At 48.7% G+C, this 24,537-nt stretch overlaps 2 protein-coding genes and 1 long non-coding RNA gene across 24 annotated transcripts in view; 1 reads left to right on the forward strand and 2 right to left on the reverse strand.

Annotated features, from left to right (window-relative positions):
- Nucleotides 1-1,139, reverse strand: part of KIF1B (kinesin family member 1B) — a 90,071-nt gene extending 88,932 nt beyond the window's left edge. For all 21 annotated transcript variants that reach the window (XM_072977562.2, XM_072977559.2, XM_078379220.1 and 18 more), the window contains exon 1: nt 999-1,139. The gene's annotated coding sequence lies outside the window, so the exon portion shown is untranslated. The remainder of the gene's footprint in view (nt 1-998) is intronic.
- Nucleotides 266-3,319, forward strand: LOC144584045 (uncharacterized). Its single transcript, XR_013538051.1, has 2 exons — nt 266-436; nt 2,860-3,319. It is a non-coding gene; the product is annotated as an uncharacterized LOC144584045 (long non-coding RNA).
- Nucleotides 3,320-7,388: 4,069 nt separating this feature from the next.
- UBE4B (ubiquitination factor E4B) overlaps nt 7,389-24,537 on the reverse strand; it is a 36,107-nt gene continuing 18,958 nt past the window's right edge. For both annotated transcript variants that reach the window (XM_020782217.3, XM_020782216.3), the window contains 17 exons: nt 22,750-22,806; nt 22,459-22,575; nt 21,705-21,803; nt 21,275-21,388; nt 20,610-20,808; nt 19,828-19,966; nt 17,668-17,767; nt 17,262-17,389; nt 16,978-17,076; nt 16,486-16,721; nt 15,246-15,372; nt 14,162-14,306; nt 13,260-13,394; nt 12,674-12,865; nt 9,157-9,331; nt 8,556-8,702; nt 7,389-7,672 (listed from right to left, as the gene is read on the reverse strand). In XM_020782217.3, coding sequence (XP_020637876.2) covers nt 7,611-7,672; nt 8,556-8,702; nt 9,157-9,331; nt 12,674-12,865; nt 13,260-13,394; nt 14,162-14,306; nt 15,246-15,372; nt 16,486-16,721; nt 16,978-17,076; nt 17,262-17,389; nt 17,668-17,767; nt 19,828-19,966; nt 20,610-20,808; nt 21,275-21,388; nt 21,705-21,803; nt 22,459-22,575; nt 22,750-22,806 — 2,271 coding nt within the window. In that variant the 3' untranslated portion in view covers nt 7,389-7,610. The remainder of the gene's footprint in view (nt 7,673-8,555; nt 8,703-9,156; nt 9,332-12,673; nt 12,866-13,259; nt 13,395-14,161; nt 14,307-15,245; nt 15,373-16,485; nt 16,722-16,977; nt 17,077-17,261; nt 17,390-17,667; nt 17,768-19,827; nt 19,967-20,609; nt 20,809-21,274; nt 21,389-21,704; nt 21,804-22,458; nt 22,576-22,749; nt 22,807-24,537) is intronic.

The following is a 24,537-nucleotide window of genomic DNA, read 5'->3' on the forward strand; positions in this document are numbered from 1 at the left end:
ACAATCTACTGAAAAGGCAGCATATACATATTTCCAAGTTTAAAAAAATCAGTACAGCATATAGCCATTTATTCTATTTTTGTCTCAGGAATATGAATGATTAGTACAACAGTATTATATTTATAATCATCATCATTTCTGACACTTGAGCCACCCACTCCCAGGAGGGGGGGGCTGTGAGAACAGAGGGCTGCAGAAAAGAAGCAGGGGGAAATGTCCTCAGTGGCAGAAAAACACACTCCCCCAACCCCATAAGCACCGAGGCACATTATTTCTCCCTTTGAAGGGGGAGGAAGGTCTCTTGATGGGGTGGTCAAATTACAGCCTCCTCCTGGTCTTCCACTCCCACCTTTTGAGAAGCTGAGTACAAAATGGAGCAATGAAGAGAAAGCTGGGCTCGAAAAATCAGAAAAGCCAGAGAGAGGTGACTCAAAAGGTAAATTACACCCTTCTTTTTTTATGCCTCTTGGAAGTAGAGAGAAGATGGAGAACAGAGGATGAAGTAAAAGAGAGGAAGATGGGGAAAGACAGAGACCAGGAGAGGAGGCTTTGAAGCTAAACCCACCCCAGGATTCATTTCTTCCCTACGTTGGGGGCTGGAAAAAAAGAGAAGTTGGAAAACAAATATTACAGAGCTTTTATAGAAACCCCCCTTTTTTAAAATATCTTCCTATGGCTTCTGCAACCCCTTTTTCCTCTAGTAAGTGGCTCCCGTCCTTTGTTTTGTGAAGGAAGAAACTGAAAAGGGATGAACCCAAAACAAATAAATAAAAAATAAGGCTGGGGGGAAAAAAGACAGAACCCCCCTCCCTCCCCACCTAATCCATAAACACCCACCCACCCCAAATAATACCCTTTTTGGGGGTGGCAGGTTGGAAAGGGAGGGAAGGGCAGACAAGAAGTGGGGGGGATGGGAAGCCCCGCCCCTCCGTGTCGTCACGTGATCACGCCCTTCAAACTCCCCCCCCTCATCTTTCCCAACGGCGTCCCCTTCTTACCTCAACGGAGCTCAAGGGCGGAGCGAGACCGGCGCCCCCGCGAAATGGTCAGCGGCTTCTCGGGAGGCCATCAACGGCGGCGACGCCCCCGAGATCCATCACGGAGCCGCCACCCCCCCGGTCGGATCCGCCAAAGAGGGCGAAGGCAAACTGGGGAGTGAGGCAGGGGAAGAGAGAGAGAAGAGACGCTCCGGCAACGAAGCGTCTCCCACGGACGCCCGAGCGACACTAACGAGCGGCCGAGCAGGACCGGCCACCCAACCCCACGCTGAAGCCCCGCCCTGTCCTCGCGGCTCTCCTCCAATCATACGCCCGGAGGTGCTCGCCCGCCCTCCCGGTGGGGCCACTCGATAGGCGGCTCGTCCTGTCCGTCGGAAAAAAAAAAAAGGTGGAGAGGCCGGGAGGGTGGGAAATGAAGGATTCGGCTGCCCGTCGCGATCCGCCTCTCGGCCAATCCCATGAAGGCAAAACGCCGGGAAGGTGGGACGGTCCAGGAAGAGCCACCAATTAGCGTTCGCAAAATAAAGGGATTATTTTATTGCTTCCTACCCCCTCAGCCTGAGGCCGGGTTCGGCGCAGAGGTATTAGATGGTGCTCCCCCTTGCGGCGGAGCGAGAGAGGACGCTGATGACAGACCCCTCCGCTGGGAGAGATAAAAGGAAGGGGAGGGGGCGAAAATGGATTCCTCACAGTCGCCTTTTCTCTCCCCTCACGTCATATGTGTTATATTTAGTTTGTCATGCCTCAAATATAGAAAGTCTGAAAGATGACGATCCCTCTCTGTTGCTCTACTCTCTGATAAAATTTCCTTAATTAATTGCCTAACTAGATTCTTGTCATTTTTCTTCTCTGAGGTGTGGGGAAGAAAAGATGCAAATTGAATTTTTGAGGGAAAATAGTGCCATGGACAAGGATTAAAGAACGAACGTGTGAAAATTAGCTATTTACAAGTTACTTTTCTAAAAACCGAATATTCCTCAAAAAGGAATACACTTTTAATAATAATAAAATTGCATTATATCACATGAGGTTTTCTACTGCATGATTTGTGGAAAGGCCCAGGGTGACATTTGCAGAATGGAACCCAATTAAACAGAGAGGAAAAACTGAAAAATTATGTGACATCTATGTGCTATCTGATATTCATAAAGAAAAGTCCGTTCAGATTTTAATTTTAAAAAACAAAAATCCATGTTAAGGGATTAATGTAGAGATCATTTATGTCAGCTATAAAGTTGAAGTGATGGTGAGACTCGCAACCCCTCCAAAAAAAAAAGAGTAACTTTTCAAAGCTTCTCTCCTGTCTGGTTTGATCTTAAAGGTTTCCCGTCCTGCAATTGCAGCCTCTGATCAGTTTTTTTAAGTTCACAAAAATCTAACATCAAAATGTTTGGTGTGAGAGCTATAGTGTAAATGGAAGGGGGGGGGGAATCTAATTTGAAACTGTGCCACTTAGAGGTCAAATCCTGATATACCAGGACCAGCTCTCAGAGTTGAAGAAATATGAGACCATCTCAGCCTGTTTTTACTGCATAATGCTCTTTATTTTAATGCTTGTTTTTTTTTAAAAATTGATTTTTTTTTGGTAGATGATAAGCTAAAAAAAGGAGACAACCACAGGGTGTTAAGTACTGGGGATTTGCACCAGAATCCAGAGGTGAATATATTGGGGCATGTTAGGAAAATAAATAGCCACTCCTGCTTGGCCCAGATCCTCAAATTACTAGCAATGGCTCTGGGCAAACACAGTAAAAGCCTGATGCAATTTCAACCTCTCTGTAAACAGTACTGTCCAAATCAAAGAAAATAATACTTTGCCAGGGTTTGCTGCAAATTTTACATCCTGTTCTGGGATCTGCAGGTTAAGATGGATGCTGACCACCCGGAAGAGAAGTGACCAAGAGGGTTTTTAAAAAGTGTCTGGAAACCAAGCCTTATGAGGAATAGTTGTGGGAACTCATCACATTTAGCCAACAAGACCGAGAAGCAAAAGTATAATGGAGGACAGAGCTAACATTCGAAGGTTGGATCTGAACCAACAAACTGCAATGATAAGGAAGAGGTTCTCTAAATGCTAGAAAAACCCTCCTGATAGTTACTGAGCGGTATGGTAATAGGATATGTCTACCCTGGAAAGTGGTCAATGTTCTTCCATTCTAAATTTTTCAAGCAGAGATTGGATTATCTCATTTTTCATGGATATTTCAGCCGTGGGATTTCCTTCTTCAACAAGGTTTGCCAAGATGGCCCTCAAGATTGCTTCCACCATGTGACGTTGCATATCCTTCCAAGAACCCAGAATAAACTCACTTTTTCAAATGAAGCGTTGCTCTTTGCTTTCACATCGATATTGAAGCAGCCTTTTTCAGAAGCTCTGCAGTCTAATCTGAAGCCAAAGCCAAGTCCATTTAAATATTGATGATGCTTTGGTCTATTTTATTCAGCCTATTGATCCGGGGGGGGGGGGGGGGCATCAGCTGGTCTCCAGATCCCAATTAGGCAAAATATTCCCTTTTGCTTAAATGCTGGGTTGAGTTTGGCATGGCATTAAATAACTGTTTTGTTTATTTTTATTTTTGTTATGCAGGGGGAGTTCCCTACATGTCCGATCAAAATCGGCTTAGAAGAGCCATCCAAATAAAAGTTGTCTATCAATGTTAGCACTTCACTACAGCTTTGAAGTTGCCAGTTACAAGTAACTAGTTACTTTTTAACCAATGCATTTCCCCAAACACCCAGATTTACCCAAGGTTGGGAACCACTGATCTTCTAGACATATAAATCGGCACGGGCCAATCTGCCACCCACTCCACACACATACTTTCTCCCTGACATTTGTTCTTCTTCGGCAATGGTCCAGCAGCTGCCTTCTTTGCTGCTTTCATTTCAACACAATGGAGCTGTGTGCAGTGCTGTTGAGTCAACACAATCCATTTGCCTTTATGTCAGTGGCAGAGAGACAAGGCAAGTGTCTTCTTAGGCCTCTAAAAAACCATGGTTCCCAGCCTTGGGTCCCCAGATGTTCTTGGACTGCAACTCCCAGAGGTCTTCACCACCTGGCGCTGGCCAGGATTTATGGGAGTTGTAGTCCAATCTGGGAACCCCAGGTCGGGAACCATAGGTCGGGAACCATAGGTCTGAGGCCCCAAGAGCTGTGTAAAGCCTTTGATTTGTTGCTCAGATTTCATGGACTGCCAATTCAGGTCATCCGATCCAAAGCACGGCACACTGTAATCCACAAAACCTTCTTCCATGTAAAACTGCAGTGGACCAAGATGGTTGTCCTTCCCCCCAACCCCGCCCTGTAAATTATTTAGGATCAACCCAAATTGACTGTTCTTCCCAGCGGTCACTGATCAACTCCAAGATAATTTCCTCTAAGAGCTGCTGTAAAGAAAATGTTCTGGAGTAAGTTACTGTTTGGTCGTCAAAGAGCCCCTCTACGCTTTAATGAAACCATGAGTTTGGTTTGCCTGACAGATCTTCCAAACCTTTCGTTTAAAGCGGTCGTTTTCGAACAGCTTTAATAGGGAAGGCAAAATCTCAAGAGAGTTACACCATCCTGTCCAGAGGGCCAGCTGGTTCCTAGTTTATTCTATAGGGAACAGATCCGGCCATACATACATACATACATACATACATACATACATATATATATATATATATATATATATATATATATATATATATATATATATATATATATATATATATATATATATATATATATATATATATATATATATATCGCCAGCTTTCCCAATGCCTACAGAAACTGAAAAAATAAACATGCATTAGTGTGATATATTCCTCCCCCCCTTCTCTGTATATTATCCTCTGCTCTGCACAAACAAAGCCATTGACTTACGTCTGGTCACCCTCGCCCCATTCAGGGCCAGTGCTCATAACCCATTTTGGTCTTGGTTTGCCATTTGTGAGGCATCAAAAACAAACCCAACGGGTCCATTAGCTAATTAAGGATTAGCTTCGACACAGATTCCAAGAGCATTTCATTCCCTACAGCAGCAGCCAGCCCACGACACAGCTATTTATCATGATTATTCATCATTTCCCTCACAATTAAGGGGCACCATCCTCCTATTTGTGAAGCGGTGAGACTTCAAATATATCTAAAACACAGCACTGCAAGTCTGTGTGTTCTAAGCCTTAATGCTGGTTTCCCATGGATGCAGGCAGCAAGCTTGTAGTGTTCCTCCTTCGTAGCCCCATATAATAAGCAAGGATTAAAAGGGGACATATTCATACCGCAGGTTCAAATAACTGCCTTATTTTGCTAGGGAAGGATGTATTTTTTATATCTTGGGCAACCAAGTCCTGATCAGTCCATGTTCCAGGATACACTGTGAAAACAACACAATAGGGACACCCCCATCGGCAGGATCAGTATCCGATTCACTCATCTTAAAATAGTAAATTTAAAAAATCCGGAAGTGTGCATTTACTGTATTTTTCCGTGTATAAGATTATACAGTACTTTTGTCTAAAATCTTTAGACTAAAAATTGAGGGTCATCTTACACATGAAAGCAAGCTGAGGAGAGAACAAAAACAAGGGGAGGGGAAAGCAGGGATCAAAGTGATCCTGCAGGGCTTTGATCGCTGCTTTCCCCCTCCACTTGCTAAGTCCCACTTAGATTTCTTAATTTTCGGTTAGAAAAGTGGGGGGTGTCTTATACATGGTGGTGTCTTATACACGGAAAAAAACGGTATACGTTTCCAGGATGTATTATCTGATGTGTGACAGCAGTAATGTCCATTGCGTTCTGCAAAAAGGCCAGTTCGAAGTTATATCCTCTATATGTGGATGCTCTCCATGGAAGCCAGAATCCCCGGGTTCTAGCTCCTGAAAAAGCCAGCCCCCATTAACCCTTCTGTAACTCATCAGCCTCCATGGCGAGAGGGCAACAGAAGGGAGGATGCGCGAAGGGTGTGTGTGCTAGCGAGATGTACCCAAACTGTGCCACTGGAACAGGTCTTTGGTCTCCCGCCCCATATACCCACCTATGGCATGCAAATGAAGAAAATATAAAGGAGACCCACAAGCAGAGGGCTCTTTGTGAAGGTGTATCATCATTTATTGTTGTTCAAGAATCAGGAACTGAACAGAGGACACTGTCAGCGGAGGGAAAAAAAAAAGAAAGAGAAAAGAAAAAGATTTTCTTTTCAGGCTTAAATCTTTTTTTCTTCTTTTTAAAACACTGCGGTTTCCAATCCTTTTTAAAAAGGAAGTTCAAGTATCTTTTAAGCAGGGGGGGCAGTCATACAAAAATGTTTTTTTTAATATAGTTTCTTTTCTTTTTTTTTTAAAAAAAGCAAGTCTACAATTTTTATTTTCTGCACCCTTGTTGCTTTGGTAAGGCCAAGCCATGGATACAAAACTGGTTACACAACGTAAAAATGGGAGGTTTTGCCTGCGACCGGGGAGGTGCCCGCATTTAAAAAAAAGAAAGGGGGGGGAAGAAAAGGATCTGCCACTCACCTCTCTCCTAGTCTTGGAGACAAAGCTCTTAAAAGATGCAGAACCCTTTTCGTTTTTAGCTCTCCGACTTTTCGAGATTTTTACACCTCTCCCTCTCTCTTTCTCTAAGTACAGTATCTTTTAAGTCAACAAAGCCCACACCGATTTCCTCTTGGCAACTGTTATATTACAAGGCTTAAAAGAAAACAATTCACAAGCCAAAGGAAAACTCAAAGAGTAGCAAACCTCTCTCCTACATGACAAATAAGGGATGTGTCGGGGGGGGGAAGGAGGAGAGAGCGCAAGAGTGAAAGAAATTCGCCATTGTGAGTCACTCTTTCCAGCTACAGCCCACCAAATAAAAATAAACAAATATGCAGAATAGAAAAATATGATTTCCCACCTCCCACCCCGATCGACCCTTGTTCCAGGCACGCTTATCTGTTCAAGATTATGTTCTCCTGGGGTCAGAGAAGGACTTTTTTCTTTTTTTTTTTTTTTCCTTTTAATATACAGGAAACAGGTTCACATTACAGGAAAAAAAAATTAAGGAGACAGGAGAGTGCAGGAAAGAACCGACAGGGACAAAAATGAAAGGGTCAAGGAATTACTTTTAGCAGCAAAATGTTCAAGGTTTCAACCACAATCAAATTAACGGAGATTCTGGCAATATATTTTTCAAAAAATAATAATAATAAAAAAGAGAGAACACGTCGTGGATTTGCTGCCCTGATCCATGTGTCTTTCGCTAAAAGATTTAGCCGTTATGAACCCCAATTATGAGATGTCAAGAGGACATTGGTTCGTTACAACAGCCAGCTTCCTAAAAAAAAAAATTATCCCCCAAGCTGCTATGGACTGTCATTTTTATCACTTAAATATATGTACAAGAATTAAGCCGTGGTTTGTTTGTTTTGTGTGTGTGTAGGTGTGTGTGTGTTTATTTTTATTTTAATTTTTTTTGCCATGGTTCCTTCTCTCTCTCCACATGCTTCTGTGTCATCTGCAGCAGCAGGCGTGGCGTGAGACCCGTCCCCCCAAGCGATGGCGCATCCTCACGTCCCAGGCCTCCCTTCTTTCCTCACAGCTGACCTCGGGGTGTGTGTGTGTCGCCGCAGCACACCCAGAACTGCCTCAGTTGTCGGTGCTGTGCTTGTGTCTCATCCAGGCTTGGATCTGCTCTTTCAGCTCCGGCACTGAAAGGAAAACAGCAAGAAAAGATGGTGGGGGGGGGGGGGAGAGAAAAAAGGGTTAAAAAAAAAAACTAAAATGAAAGAAAAAACAGTGGTGGATTGTAAAAGTATTCCCCCATCAACCAGGTTGCTTCCTTGACATTTCTTAAAACTGTGCCTTCAAGATCCCTAACGTTCTGTAGAAAAAAAAACCCCTCAATCCCTTGGAGGGGAAGGCAAACGATGATGGACTTTTAACCCCACATCCCAGCAGCTTTTTGTGTTGTTGGGACTATAACAACCATAATCCCCAGCCAGTGGAGCAAATGATCTGGGATGATAAAGAGTGACGTCTATCCTGACAAACTCTGAAGACCCAAAGTTGGAAGCCCTGAAGCCCCATATTCTAGCGGTCAAATTGTCTTCGGCTTGCTCTTAAAACGTGGTTTAATTTTTTACTTTTACTTTTATTGGACTTTTACCCCCACCCCCACGACAAAGTACACGGGGCGGCTTACATGAGTAATAAAAATACAACAATATAACATACAAATAAAAACCTACACAACTTACAAAACTTATTTCTATATATACATTGCTAAGATAGAATAGTTAAAGAAGTCACATCTCTGACTTAGCTCATAGGCTACTCTGGTGTCGGCCACAAACGCGTCATTAAGTCGAGGAGGAAAAGTTAGGTTTCAGGCAAGGAAATGGAGATGAACGTACTGCAGAATGTCACGGAAAAATTCGCTCTGCCTCATCTAGGCGGACACACTGAAACAAGTAATTCCTTTTGTGGAGAAAACTGCTCTGCTCGAAACCTCTTGCCCAGAAGAAGTTTCTGTGTAACTCGAAACACACGCGGTGATTTCAACGCAAAACGTTTTCCCCCCCTTTCCTCTACCTGGTTCCAGCATGTTTTCTGTTAGGGTTTGCCTATTGAAGGGATCAGTCGAGGAATTGAGAAGGTGCCGGAGGATGATGGATCGATCCATGATGGTCCCAGAGGGCAACCGCACAGGATCCGTCATGAGCGTATCCATGAGGGGATCTAAATGGGAAAGCAGGGGAAGCTTGTAAGAACTTCCAGGTTGGTCACCTTTCTGTGTGCACAACTCAAGAGGAAACAAAAAAAAAAGGTATGCTGGCACTCCTTTGCAAAACCGAACGCAACAGGATCCCCGAATCTGTGGGGGAATCAGTTCTAAGCCCTCCCCCCCCCCCCCGGCGCGGTGGTGAAAAAAGCAAATTATATCAAACACTAACATAGCATTGTCTCTGGTGCCCTCTAGAGGCCAGTTCTGGCAACTTCAGCTTGAGAAATACATATTACTAGGATTTTTAATATGTCCAAACTGTGGATAAGTGAATCAGCGGATACCAATCCCGCAGAGAAGTGGGGTCCTATTATATGGGAATAACTGGTGAAAGTAAAAAGGGTTGCATCTATGGAACTTTTCCATGAGTTTTCTAAGTCAGCCCCTCCTCCGTAAAAATCTACTTGCCTCTAAATTCATCAGGAGCATCGCTGTAATCGATTTCGGCGCGCGCGTTCTTGGCGACAATCTCCTCCACCTTTTCGGCCAGCAGCTTGAATTTCTCTATCGCGATGGTCGACTTGATGCCGGCTTTCCTCATCTTCGAAATGACCTCCTCGAACAGCTCCTTGCTGTAGGACCTCTGCAGGGCCAGAGAGCATCTGTTAAGGCCGCCTGATCCACTCCCAAGGCAAAGCCACCGGCTGGTCCTGGGGTCCAAGCACGGGTGTTGGGGGCCACCGGAGACCCGAGTCTCTCTCGGGGAGCTTTTCTCCACCTAAGCCCTGACTCCCCTTGGCTAGTCTGCATTCAAATACAACATGCCAAAGGATCGGCAGCTTTTGCGCTTCCTGGAGGTGTCAGGCTACCTACTTTGCAGGTGAAGGGGGACAGATGCTGGTCCAAGCCAGCGGAAGGCAGGCAACTGAAGTCTTCTGGGGAAGATGGCATTCCCTCAAGGGATTCTTGTGGGTGGCTCAAACACCAGCATTCCCCTGTACGATCACATGCGGAGCACTTTGGAAATTAGGCCAAAGGCTGCGTGAGACAGAACGGCTGTGGGCTATAAATTAGGACACAGCAGAGCGACAGCCTGTTTAAGTCCAATGGAGACCTCTCCAGGCAGGGCTCCCTCCTTCCGCAGAATCGTCGCTAGGTCTAGCCTAGCCATCTGGGGGAGCAAAGAGGAGGGCGTTCCACAGCGCCCACACAACGTGGGGATTAAGCCTCAGTCCTTGAATGAAAATGGCTTTAAACCAAGTGATTAAATTGGTATATATCTGCATGCATGCAAAACAATGTGCCTTCAAAAAAGGACTCAGCCAGTGCCACTTTTCTCCCACTTCCTCCCACTTGGCGGCTGAAGCTGCTCAAAGGAGAGCAGTAGGTCCCCATCAAGGACTAGAAACTTGTTTGGTGTGTGTTTTTTTTTAAAGGAAGTTCAGATGTTTTAGAAGTTCTGTTTCATTTCACCTGTGGACGTATAGACCAGTGGTTCCCAATCTTGGGTAAGCCAGATGTTTTTGGGACTGCAACTCCCAGAAATCCTGACCAGCCCAGCTTGTGGTGAAGGTTTCTGGGAGTTGTAGTCCAAAACATTTGTGGACCCAAGCTTGGGAACCCCTGGCATACGAACAGTTCTGCTCAACTATGAGATCCGAATGCAGCCGTGATTTAATGGGAACCAGAAATCCTCGCGCAGAATTGGAACCCGGTTACTTCTCGCTGACAGCAAGGATAATCAGACAGAAAAGATCGTCCAACAGCAGAGGGCAATCCCTGTGGCCCTAAAATTAGCCCATCGCGTGATCCACTGGGAAGTTTGCCAGTTCCTGCAATAAACCGGCAGGGGTGACTTCTGGGGGGGGGGCAGCCGTGATGTGGCCGATGCTGCCTGGGGAGCCCTCAAAACCCTCTTCTCTCTCCTCGCCCTGTTAACTCAAAAATTAAAACTTGCCAGCACCTACAGGGAGGGTGCCAGTTCAATGCAGCATCACTGCAGGAAGGGCAGGGTTCTGACGACAGGATGGCACAGGGCACGTGGCGCCATCTCAGCCAGCCGACCGGGAGGGAAACCGCAAAGCCTCTGTCGATTGGGCAGGGTTACCAGTCAAAACACCAAGCGCCCAAGCCCAGGGAGGAGCACAAAAACCGGCTGGTTTGGATCGTGGGTGAAGCCCAATGCCAGCCACCCGAGGCGGAGAGGAGAGGGGCCGAGGGCTCTTTCTCACTCGCTTGACCCTCAGCGGATGGAGGAGCGACCATCGCCAGTCCCCCAAGCAGGACAGACTCAGCAGAATGGGGTTTTTTTTGGCTTGCTCGTCTCTCGAGGCCGCTTCCAGATGGGCTTCGCCGTGCCAATAACAGATACACATTTATCTGCAGTGCAGATAAATGATCCGCTCCATGCCTGCGCCTTGCTCAAGGCGAATCTTGGCAGAGAGAGAGAGAAAGAACTGGCATGACGCCCAGTTCGTTCTTCAGGTCTTCGTAAATGACACGACGTCCCCCCAAATCAGAGAAACATTACCGTGCTTTTCAGGAGTCTCCACTACGACGCGTGTTTCTCTCTCTTTTTTTTTTTCCAGAATCAAGCTCCCTCTTTGACATCTGTCACCCACTAACCACAGGGATTCTTCCCCTCTAGAAATGTTCTTCCTCTTTTTTTTTTTGGCCAGTTCACAGACTGTTCCCCCCCCCAAAAAAAAAAGAAAGACAGAAAAGATTCCCATGCACGGGTCGTCCTGGATTTGGGATCTGATTCAGCCAGCCACCCATCAAATGGAACCTGGTCTTTCCAGAACGAGACAAATCGAACTAGGGGTGTGGGGTAGAAACACCCTCCTTGTCAGCTGTTGTCTGGAGATCGGGAGGAAAGGCTGGTTTCCACCCCTGGCAATCTCCACGGAGACGGCTGGCTGAGGAGCAATCTTGGACTCCAGGGAATAACGTCAACTCTGCCGAGATGACCAGCTGGGGCTGCAAAGGGAAGCAGGTGGGCCCCAAACGGAAGGATCCAACGGGCAACGCCTTTGGACTCGCCTGGATCACCAGGATTCCAGCCTTGGCAGGACGCTTTCGACACACACACACACACACAAAAGGCGAACTTCAGAACACGGAACACAGAAGTAGTTCAGAACCACGGTAGTTCGATCGAGAAGGGCTGGCCAGGGTGAAAGCCAAATTACAAAGAAGCTGCTTTTGCTAAAAACGCAGAGGGTGGAAGGGCTCTGCGTGGGTGGAGGAGAGCCAGGATCTCCCCCCCCCCCCGCCTCCTTTATCTTCAATCTTCCCGTACGGCTGACTTCAAACAGCTGCTCCCAACTATTACTGCATTCCAACTTTAATCCTCCTCCTCCTCATCTTAGAACGGAAGAGCTGGAAGGGGGACCCTTTTGGATCCCTCCCTGTCAACGAGGCTCAGCGGGGAATCTGATCCCTCAACCTCTAGCAATGCAGCCGAGGACCAAAACTGGGCTGGACTCCAACTCCCATCAGCCCCAAACCAGGATGGAGAAAAGCAGCAACCCCATAGCCTCCAGGTGCCTGTGAGGTCCTGGATTTATAGTCTACCTCATTCCCACCACGCCAAAGAAGCCCGCCTGTTCTTCTCCTTCCACCCTGAAGCCTACGGGTTGACCCAGACTCCAAGCCTCGGGAGATGGGGCATGGCTCTACCAGTTACTCCAGAGTCACAAGACGAGAACTTCAGGCATTCTTATGCAAAGAGTCTCCAAACATCGCTATTTTTAAGCCTCCATACCAAAAAAAGCTTCGGCAATCCTGTCAATGCCTCTGGCCGCACGCGCCCGGGAGATGGAAGAGGGGGGAAAAAACCCCAGCATGGAGCAGAAAGGAAGCGGACAGCGATGAACCCCTACGAGACCAGAAAAGGGAAAGGCGCCCGTTCCTCTGAGCCTCCGCAAGCCCCCCATCCCTCGCCTGCCTTCCGTACCCCAAAAGCTTCCATCCTCCCGCTCACCTGGTCGTCGGCAATTGCTTTCGCAAAGCGGGGGCAGTCGAGTTGCAAGTAGATGTCGGTCAGCTGATCCAAAAGCTTCTTTGGTTCGAACCCGTACTTCTCGGGGTTTTCTACTTTCAGGTCACGGCACTTGGGGCCGCACAGCTGCTGGAGGTTGAAGTTCAGCATGGCAGCCAGCCGGGGCCCAAGTTCCTGGTGGGGGGAGAAAGGTGATGGCGGGAGGAAGCGTTGGAGAGGAACCCCCCCGAGTCTCCGTAAAGACCTTGCGTTTCACCCCTAAGCCAAAACGGCTGAAACAAAACTGACCGCCCGCCCACCCGCCCACCCACTGCACTCAGCCTCCCGGTCGCGAGGTTATCTGGATCACAGCCTCTGGTTTCAAGCAGTGGATTTAGAGGCCGTCCCCGTTTTAGTTAGCGCAAGCAGCAAAATCCAAAAAAAACCCCAAGACAGAACAGAAGAAATATGCTGTGGATGAATATTTACGCAAAGCAATACATTTCCTGCCCAGGCTAAAGCCTCTTCCAGCTTTATTGGTTTGTTCTCAAACGAAGCACAAAGGGGCAGATCGCGTCTTTCGACTCACCGGCCTGAGGAAAGGCTTCTGGACCTGCTTAGTGAGGATGTGGAACATGTCCACTGTTTCTGTGGCCAGGGCCAGGTAGGAGCGCGAGACCCGCTCGTCTTGGGCAAGCTGCGACTGCCGGGCCTGCTGCTGGTCCTAGAAAAAAAGATGGGCCTACAGATAAAATCCCCACCATCTTGGTAGCCAATAAAGCCGGCCACCCATACCTGCGCCCAGTGGCTTTTTAAGAGGGCCGACGCGGGGACTACAGCGGCGACAGGAATGGTTTTCCAGACGTTCATTCGGAAAAAGGGCTGGGAATTGCCTCCACCCACTTGTGACTGTAACAAACTTGTTTTTATTTTCATACGCTTGCAAGCTTTGTCTTTAAAACTGTTTTCCACGTCACTGAGCCACCCCAGAACCCTCCACCCATTTTCTGGGCTGGCTGACATTTCCGAGAGTTTAAAATCGAAAAATATCTGGGCCCCTGAGCGTATTTTGTTTATTTTATTTATTTTCAACCTCTACCCCGCCTATCTAAGTGGGCAGCTTCCGAGAAGATCACGGAAATATATAGACAAAGCTGAAATCATAAATATGCAAAACAAAAATCTGGTCCTAAAACCCCCACCAACGCCACCCCTCCAGGTCAGACCAGCGTTGCAAAAGCAGAAGACGGCGAACCCGCGGGGCCGTCACAAAAGGGCCTCAAAATTAAAATCAAGAAGGCCAAAGGTTTTCGGAACAGCTGCCCCTGATGAACACAAGCACAGCTTTGCCAGGGAGATGTAGCCGCTCCTTCGGTGCATCCACGGGTGGGTCAGCAAAACTGAAACGGTGCAGGGATATTGGGGGGGGGGGGGGGCTTGAGACCTTTCAGGGCCCAGAAGGGGAAAAGGGGGGGGACCCCCTTCCCTCACCCTGGGAAGCAGGTCCCAGTGCTCTTTGTTCTTCATCTCCTCCTGGACTTCGTGGATGCGCTTGAGCGACTCCAAACTCTCATCCAGCAAAAACGTCGTGTCGTTGATCAACATGTTGATGTAGCGGACAAACTGTTTGCCCGAGCTGAGAAAAATCAAGAGCAGAGAGACAGAGACAGAAACAGAGATGGATTTAAAAAAAAAAAAAAAAAAAAAAAAAAAAAACAAAAAACAGCCGGGCCCTAAGATAGGGGTCACTTGACCAAGGTGAAGCTGGGAGACCCCCAAGCAAATCCGCACCCAGGGATTGACGTCTCAGCTTCCTAGCAAGAGAAATAAGGAATCGTGGCTGCTGTGGTGAGGTGGGGTGGATTTGATTTCAATCAAACTGATTTAAACCACGATTTAAATTTTCCAAAATCGTGGTGTTTGTGGGTTTTGTTTTGTTTTTACAATTTAAAGGGGTTTTTTAAAAATCTATTTTTATTTAAATCAATTTGATTTCAAAAGAACCCCTGGTTTTTTTACGAAGACCCCTTTGTACGGTAAAAGCTGCTGTGTGATCTTGAACCTGGCAAACCTGCCGGCCCTTTTCCCTCCGGGTTCCAGACCCACACGGAATTCCTCACGGTTCTGCCTCGCTTCACAACACTTTAGAAACAATCTAGTCTCTCTAGAACCAAACCATGCAAGATGGTGGTGGAGGGCAGCCATGGTTCCTGAGGAAGAAGCTACAGAATGGACAGATGGGGGCTGGAGAAAATGGGTGGCGGGAGGGGGATGAACCAAAGAATAAGGCTGGGGAGCCGGGTCCTTTGGGTTAAGAGTGGGAGGTGCCTATCAAAAACTTTTCTAGCGCAGGGCGACCTACTGCTAAGACAGAGAGCGTATCTACAAGATCTCAAGCCAAGGGTTTTTCCACCACCTCTGCTGATTTGGTCCTTTCCACGGCAGACCTTGCAGGCTGTCCCCGAGAGCTTCCACCCCTCCTAAGCCGGAGCAGCTGAAGGCTGAGTTATGACAAGAGGAACCCCGATCCAGAACCCCCCTCGGCCGAGGCCACCCTGAGAGCCTCCCGACTCACTTGAACTCTTCCATAAAGGTGCCGTGATGAGCGATGTTCTGCCAGAGGCTCTTGAAGATGGTGCTGATGTGGTAACGGATCGTAAACTTGTCGTAGAACTCACTGGTGGCGCCCGTGTGTTCCACGTCTGCAAGAGGGGAGGAAAAAAACCCACCGCAGGAGAAATGAAGACACTCTCGGGTTTAGAACAGAAGAGGGAAACATGCTTGGCCGTTTCCATCATCCCAAGAGGGACCAGCGGCCATCTGGACAGGAGAGCAGAGACACCTTCAGGCTTCCACCCCTAACCCCACCCCACCCCCCAGCATTTCAGATATGGTCACTTTGCAGACCACCAAACCCATATGAGATCTGTCCAGCTTGTGGGGCAAAATATCTGCAGGGCCCCAAACATTTCCCAACGCTGGGCTGGGAGGTTGCCCGTCCCTCCCTCCTTCCAAAAGAACACCAAAGTAAAGTGTGTTTTTTTTAATTTGGTCTCTATCCCGTGTTTTTAACCACAATTGGGAGTGAGGAAAGATACGACATGAACCCTATAAAAATAAATAAATAACACAATATCGAAACACACCCATGGAAGAAAATAACCAAGCCTTCGGCTAGAGAGTTCTAAAGAAGACGTGTGTGGGTTTATGTCTTATTAATATTTTCTGAGCTGCCCACCTGCTCTTCACTTGACAGGCAGGCTATAAGTCAAGTGAATGAATGGATGAGAGATTTGTTTTCTGTTTACCTAAAATACTGGAACAGCAAAAACTGCAAAGACTGAACAAATAAGGAAAACTGGCAGTTTCTTAGTATAAAGGTAAGTCTCACCCAAGGCTTTGGGCAAAGTTGATATGTTTGAATAATTCAGAAAAAAAATGGATAGGAAGAAACACTTGGGCCCCACAAAGGAATTCCTTCCCCATTAGATTTGACGGCATTGTGGTAACATTCTTGGCTTCTCAAATAAAGAAGGGATGCAGTATTGATGGGGGATCGCTTACAAGCACACACACACACACACACACCCCTGCCGGATGCCAAAAAAAGCAGTACAGTGGTGCCTTGCTTTATGATTGCCCCGCATTACGACGAAACCACATTACAACGATCTTTTTGCGATCGCAACTGCCTCCAAGCCGGCTGTCGCACAACCCAGGGCTACCCAGATAGAGCAGCGTCAGTCCCGCAGCCTGTGAGAACAGCTGGTGGCAGAGGGGGGGGAAGCCTTTCGGAGGGGCGGGAGGCGGCTCACCTGTATAAAACTTCATCAGCGACGGGACAAGCAACTTTGTGGAGAGCGGATGGTTCTCGATCATCTCAAAGAACTTCTGCGTCCGGGGCTGGACGGCCGGGTTCGTCATGAACATCACCTCCACCAGCTTGGCCACCAGGTAGGGGTTCCGGATGTAGTTCTGGTTGCACAGCATCACGACGAGGAACGTCACCACGTCTTGAGTGCAGGGCTCGTAAAGTACCTGAGGCGCATATCTGAACAAGAGGGGGAAGAACAGACACGCTGAGAAACCTGCCAGGAAGGAATTCTGAGATTCACTCAAAAGAACGGCTGGGCAACTCAAGGGTGGAGGCCTTTGGCTCCAGAGCCAGAGAGGTTGAGAGTTCGATTCCCCGCTCCCCCCGGGGAAAACTCCCTCCTGACAGGGACTGGACGTGATGATCCGGAGGGTCCCTTCCAGCTCTGCCGTTCTAAGCACGTGATGGTGATCAAAGGGGGCTTCTTACTTACTGTACAATAAAAAATAAAAACTCTGCAACATCTTCCACATAAAATTCAGGCAACGCAGCGAAGACTTTCGGGACGTCGGGGTTTAAAGGCAGCTTTATGCTGTGGGCGGGACGGGAGAGAAGACGGTTCAAAGGGGTAAGACTTTTCCTAAGGGGGGGTCATCAGAACAACCTCCTCTGTACTTAGGCCCCCCAAACCCACAATCGTCTAACAGGCGCGAGTCAGCCACTTCGCCGCCACCCAACGCACGCGGGCGGCAGAGATCCACTCCGAGGGCCACTCACTCAGGATAGGCAGGGTCAAGGATCCGCAGCAAAAGCTGGATCACCATGCTGTAGAAATTCAGGCACCTCCGAAGGAAATTCTCGTCTAAGAGGCCGGCATCCGCACACGCTTTACACCGCACCAGTTTCTGGGCCAAGACGACACGAGAGCAGAGATCAGCCGAAGAACAGATACGGGGAGGGGGGAATCAAGAGAGAACTCCCCACCCCAAGCAAAAACCAGCTCTCCAATGGACGGCATTGCTCTCGGGGAATAAAGCCTGACATTTCACAAACCATGTGTGGAGAAGCAGGGCTAAAACTGCCTGTGTGAAAACCCTCGGTCCCAGGCAGGCTAGCTGGTGTCCTCCAGATGTTTCACAACAAAAGGAGGACCAGACCAGCCGACTTCCAGAAATGGACAAACCTTGAGTTGCGTTTTACACCGTTTCAGCATTTCTCGATGCCTAGTGGCTAGCGGAGAATCCTTCCACTGGCTTTCGTTATTTTTTAAATCCTCCACCGTCCTTAAGAAACAAGACAAAGGGGGGGGGAGAACACCTCTTAATTAAAGCCGAAGCACAATTGGCGAGAGCCGGAGCAAAGGTTGCGTTGAGCAGACTCTAGCTGCGTGACCTGCAGGATCACCTCCCGGTTCCAAACACTCCTGCCAAAAAAATCTCCAAGGTTTCAGTTCCCTTTCCCGTTTTACAATCTCACAGCACAAAACGGGGAGAGTCAGGCTACCCACTAGAAGTCAAAAATAATGAAATGCTTCAAACTTTTTAGTAGTTAACCAAATGTTACTTTCTCCCTAACTCAGAACTGGACCTGAAATTAATAATAATACAGTGTGGCAGAAAAACAACAACAGTAATCTGTGGGTCATAAAGCAACCTGATTTCCCCAGCTTTTCATACGTGTTCTTCCTTATTAACTTCCAACTCTGCAAACTTCCATCCACCAAAGGAAAAAAAATACGGAAAGCAAAGTGTGTTGCTGATAGACCACCCCATAGCACTTAAAAACACTCTCTGGGCAGTTTACAACTTAATTATTCAGGCCACCTATTGCACCCCCAGTGAGCGGGGTATTCATTTTACTGAACTCAGAAGGATGGAAGGCTGAGCGAACCTCCAGCCAGCAACCTGGGATTGAACCCAGGCCATGAGTCTTTGGCTGCAGTACTGCAGTCTAGCCACGGCACCGATGCCACCCTCTTCCTAAATCATCCTGACGGCGCCCTTCCCCATCCCCTTGATGTTTGGGGTGGCCGCCAAGGCTCCAGTTCCTGGTGATCCTGTGCACACAGACACTCCCAGTGAGTTTCTGGCCAGCAATGCCTCCCTCCCCCCTACATCCCCGGTGACTCACGCCAGCTTGGACCCGGCTGAACAATGGAGCCATTGGCAGCCTACGGAGCTTTCTGGGAACGCTGGCACGATGCTCCAAACAAGACAATGCCCCAGAGGGCATGAGCGCGTGGGCCAAACGGAGCCTCCCCCAGCCCTCCGGGTTCAACACAGCTAAGCATCGTCTCCAGAGGCGCACCGCAGCCCCTTCTGCGGATCAGGAGGTCCAAATCGTTGCTGATGGTCCCCAACGACATGGCGAGAGGCAGGCAGGCGGTTCGACAGGCTTTGGCTCAGAAGCCTTTCGGGAGTGAAACACCTCCCAGGTTTGATCCTCGCCGTCTGTGGCGAGGGCTAGGGAAGAATTCTACCCGGAAATAGGTGGATTCAGGGACAGTAACCCGTGCGAGAGAGGGCAGTAGTCTAGCTCAGGTTAAGCCACTTCACATTTCGAAGTGGCAGCTGCAGGTTTTATGACGCTGTGTTTTGAAAGGTGTCTTGCTGATCAAGGGGATCAAAATGTGTTGGGTTTTTCTAAATCCACCAGGTTGACTCCTCGTTGAAGCCTTGGAGGAAAGAAGCACCGACTTTTTAATCTGTTGTTAAAGTGTCATCATGTCACCTCCGACTCATGGTGACCCCATGAATGAGCAATCTCCAGAATATCCCATCCTCAATAGCCCTGCTCAGCTCTTGCAAACTGAAGGTTGTGGCTTCCTTAGGGAATCAGTCCATCTCGTATTGGTTCTTCCTCTTTTCCTGCTGCCTTCTGCCTTTCCTAGCACTGTCGTCTTTTCCAGAAAATCCTGCCTTCTCAGGATGTGTCCAAAGGAGAACAGCCTCAACTTTAGCACTTTGGCCTCCAGAAATCACACGGGCTCGATTTGATCCAGGACCCACTGGCTGACCTTTCTGGCAGCCCAGGAAAGCTCTCCTCCAACGCCACATTTCAAATGGACCCATTATTTTTTTTCTATCTCATTTGCTACACCCCTACAATTCTAATAATCATTCTAAAGAACTTGATGCTGTTGTTTACTTATTTGCATCTCCCTCTAAAACTAAAGATCTCCTATGGGGATGGAATTTTATTTTTTATTTTTTAAATTTTACTTTCCGTGCATACACAAAAATATTTGGGGCTTCACTGAACGTCTACCTCCACCGCCGTCTTCTATTTTTGGGCCTCCAAAATTCACACTTTGGAAGCAAGGCTCCCCGTGCGGCTTCCTTACCGGTTGAGTTCCCGGATGGCCCTCAGTCGACGGATGTACCGGCGGCAGCTGGGCAGAATGGAGAGGTGGTGAGCGTGGAGGGTCAGGAAGAAACATTCGGTGGGAAATTTCGGCTCCGAGAAGAGAGAGAGATCCCTAGCTGGGGAAAAAAAGAGGGAAGAGAAGAAAAATGAGAAGGCGGGGGTGACCCACGCATGCATGTATTTTTATATACTGGCCCATTAGTACTGAAGCACTGTTCTGGGTGGTCTAGAAAGGGTTAAAACCACAACCCTGCAACCAAAAAACACATCAATAAAGGGGAGACAACAATGTCACAAAAGCACAAAAAAAAACAGTGGCACCAACGAATTATCGCAGAGAAGCAGAACCAGAGGCAAGATGCTCGACCGGCATCAAAGCAGAAAAGCTTCCCTCGATAGCCGTCTTTTCAGCCGTCTCCCCTAAAAGAATACAGGGAGGGGGCCCAGCATAGCCCCTCCGGGAGCTGCCTCCATAGCCTGGGCGACACCACCAAGAAGACCCTGCGCCTCTGCCAGACGTCTGGCACTTTACGTCCCATAATCCCCTGAGCACTGGCCGCGGGAGGATGGACCTTTTAGTTAAAAAAACACCAAACCGATCCAACAGGCTGGACATGTGCCTATCTCTGCCCTCGGCAACCAGGCAGCAGGACCTCTGAGGCTTTGCCACCAACGCACTCCTGGATCGGTCCTTGTTCGTCACCAGCGAACGAAATGGGGTCGGCCGCAACCCTCCGCGGCTGCAGGAGGGAAACTCACACAGCTCTGTCATCCAGCCGCCGACATCCTCCATGGTGGCTTTCACGCGCGTTTCGTCCGGTGGGAGGAGGATGCGACACCGGGGATGAAAGATGTAAGAGGGATCCACCGTCTCCAGCTTGATCTTCAGGCTCAGCTGCTGCAGGACCCACAAGAAGTTCAGCATGAAGCCGTCCGTGGATACCAACCGGTCGTCTGTCTGCAAGTCAGAAAGAGCCGAGGCCACGCCATTGAAAATGCAGGCACTTAAGAGGAGAGCGCTATGACAAGCTGGGGCCGAGGAAGGGGTGCCCGGTTTGATTGCTCAAAACTAAGGATCAGCAGCTTCATCGTAGGAACCCAACACAAGGCCTTCGCCCTAGCCCAGCCTGCTTATAACAAGCGAAAGCAAATTTTAATTATGCAGGCTACACATTGCCTAACCAGCAAGCTGGGATACTCAATTTACCAACATCGGAAGAACGGAAAGCTGCGTGAACCCAGAGCCAGCTACCTAGGATTGAACCCGGATTGTGAGCAGAGTGTGAGCTGCAGTTTAGCCACCGCACCACGGAGCACCAAACCTAACGGATGTGATGAAACCATTCAGAATCCTAAACTGATTGAGGAGAGGCCGGTAAGGAGCACGTGGCATGTCTCTGCAAGGGCTGCGGAGGCAAAGTCACCTGCATCTGGGCCTTCTTCATGTTGGCGTTAACCACAGCAGCCATGTAGCTGAGCGCCGCCTCCCGAGTTTCTCCATTGAGCAAAACGCTGTGCAGGATCTTGAACAGCTCTTGCTGAAAGTCGAAACAAGAAAGCAGGGACTCGTAACTGAAGGGCCGCCGTGCGCCATGAAACAGCGCAGAGCAGCGGCTCCCAACCTCGGGTCCTCAGAGGCTCTTGGACGACAGCCCTGGCCGGCGCAGCTCGTGGTGAAGGCTTCTGGGAGTTGTAGTGCAAGAACCTCCGGGGAGCCAAGGTGGTAACCACTGGCTCAGAGCAAGCTTCAAGGTGGCTGGGGCTCATCATCCCCTTGTTATTGGCATTTCCAGACCACCCCATCCCGACATGCTCAAGATTTGAACCCCAGCTTTTTCACGCCTGGATACCTACCCTGGCGGACTCCAGGTAATGTTGCAGCGACTGGCTCACGACCCGAGTGTTTTCTAAGGTAATAGCAGGCCCGGAGAAATATTTTTCCACTACTCTAGGCTATAAAGAGTAAAGGAAAAAAAAAAAGATATCAGTAAGCAACAGTTACAGGCGGAGTTCCTTCTGTGTCCTAAAAGGATGCAGTCATCCTATGAATGTCCTCTTGCCGTAGAGAGACTTATTCGTCGTTCTTCCTAGCAAACTCTCAATTACACAGCAGTACAAACAGACAGGCAAGAAGCACATAAACGGCAGAGTCAAGCGGTACCTGAAAGATACACAGATTTTATCGGGCTTCAGTTTTCACGGGCCGTAACCCACCACAGCTGAAGCAGGGAGGGACGCTCCTGAAAGGCAGATGTTTATAACCTGCCAGTGTATACACCGGAAACTTGGAAACGGTAAAAGGCCCTCTAAAGAAGCTCCCAGACATGCATGTGTGTACAATAAGACCCTGGTCCCCAAGGGGGGCTTGGAATGCTATAAATAACAAATGCTACACCTATCATGGTCTCTGGCTCCATCTAGTGCCCGCTTCTGGTAATGACACCATGGAAATCTATTTCTCTGGATAACACTGTACACATTGCATGGTCTCTGTCTCCCCCTAGTGGCCAGCTGTGTACAGTGTACTTGAAATGGGAAGAACCCTTCAATAAAAGTTATTTTAACATTTTCAGACTGTGGTGGACCTGGCCATTTCCTCCACACTTACATCATCCTCGGCGAAGACAGAGAGGCTGAAGAAAGTCCCAAGATAAGACAGCCGTTGCAGTTCCCGGCCTGTACCGGGGCTGAGAGACTTTGGCAGCCACGACGGCAGAGACACAACCTATAGATGCAAAATAAAATATTTTTTTTTAAAAAAGGCACAGGAAAGTTAACTCTATGGGTGTTTTGGATGCTCTGCTGGGCTCTGCTGCCTCCATCTATCTGGTTCTCCCACCACGAACCAGACCCCGGGGCCAAAACAAAATCCCCCAAGCTGTACCGTTTTAATACTCACCAAGCTGCACACCGGATGGGATTTCCCAAACTTGATTTCACACAGTTCACCTAAAGCCTAGAAAAAAGGGGGGTGGGGAAGGAAAACATCAGCAAACGGCTCCGTTGGACTTCTCCCTCCGGTTCTTGGGCCAACTAATAAAAGAGTGTCCCTTTACAGAAGGGAAAGTGAGTGGCTTTGGGGCCGGACGACGCTCCCAATGTGCAAGGGGAAAGCTAAAAGCCAACGTGGCCCTCCTCTGTCAGCCCTTTCCGGGACCAGGATCTGTCCTTTTCCCTCTCAAACAAGGGCTTTGAAAACCTCGGGGAGATCTTCAGAGACACGTTTCGCAAGGAATGAAGGCAGGGCCTTTTCGGTGGCTGCTCCCAGGCAGTGGACTTCTCTCCCGGAGAGATACCCGACAGGCCCCCATCCCTATTCTCCACCCGCTAGCAAGCAAAGACTTTTTTTTTGTTCAAGACAGGCTTTGGGGCAACGGACTGGAGTCTAGTACGGCAGCACACCGGGAAAGGAACCCGGCTGCGGAAGACTACTCGACCGGGAAGGCCGTAGAGCGTGCCGTGATTTTTGCTTGTTTTTCTAAACGACTGCCTTTCGAACAGCCCACCCTAAACACAGTGTGCCTTGCATAGCCATCGATGAAAGAAACCATTGTGAATCCAAGAAAAATGTGAACCGTAAGAGAAAACGGCACTCAGCGCTGAAGGAGGGAAGAAATTCGGGGCTCAAAAACGCTGTAATGGCTTGGGTTTCTGATGCCAAATAATAAAAACAACAACATGAGTCACAGGCAAGCCCTTCTGGGGAACTTATTCCACAGAACCGGAGCCACCATCAAAAAGGCCCTGCTCCTCCCGCGGCATTAGCAAGTGCAGTGTAACAGAAAAACCTTTTTCACAGTAATGAAACTTTTATTTGGGGGCAAATCCACATGAGCCTCTTTCTTAAGCGTTAGCCCTGTCTCTCCAGGGCAAGATGTCGACCACCTTTGCCAGCCTCCAACTTATTCACGACAAGTTTAAAAAAAAACAACAAAAAAACCCTTCCTGTCCAATTTTGCAAACTCCTGGTAGCACAAACCTTTGCCCTGTTTGGTGCCCAGCAAACTGTGAAACAGCCATTCAGGAGCTGGCCGGGCTCGTGAATGGAGCGCTTGTCCTCCTTCTACACCGAAGCCTTTGTCTTACACAATTAAGCGCCGGAGGAATGCGGAGACCCCGGGACAAAAAGAACCTTCTCTGCTGCCGCCGACGCCAACGCCTCCCACAGCCCTGACGGGCAGGGCGGGAGGAATGGCAGGCCACCACCGAAGGAGGGCCGTGGGCAATGGACCACACCTTTTACATCTCCTGGATGGCACCACAGCCCCATCGGGACAAGACCCTTTCCCCTCTGGACGCCCTCCGTTCACACTCTAATCTCCCCATTGCAAAGACTGCGTGGGAAAACAGCCCGAGATCCGGCCTCAGGTGGAGAGAACCCCTAAATTGGGATTTTTCCGAGGAGTCCCCGGCCGGCCGCAGCAGCAAAAGCAACAGAGAACCTCGTGGGACCTTACAAGTGAACCTGTTTTCGTCAGCTTTCGCAGATCATGGCCCGCTGGGTCAGAGGCCCCCCCCCGGTGACCCAGTTCCCCATGACGCCCATTTTTTTAATGAGCCGAAGGGCGCATCTTTTGCCTCTGACCCAGCAGGTTTATCTTCCCACTTAATACAGAGAGCTCACTTCCTGGGTGGATGACATGCTGAACAGACCCAGCCTTCGTTCGGGCGACCAGATCAGTGGCTG

This window comes from Pogona vitticeps, chromosome 7 (genome assembly GCF_051106095.1).
Source record: "Pogona vitticeps strain Pit_001003342236 chromosome 7, PviZW2.1, whole genome shotgun sequence".
Taxonomy (NCBI): domain Eukaryota; kingdom Metazoa; phylum Chordata; class Lepidosauria; order Squamata; family Agamidae; genus Pogona; species Pogona vitticeps.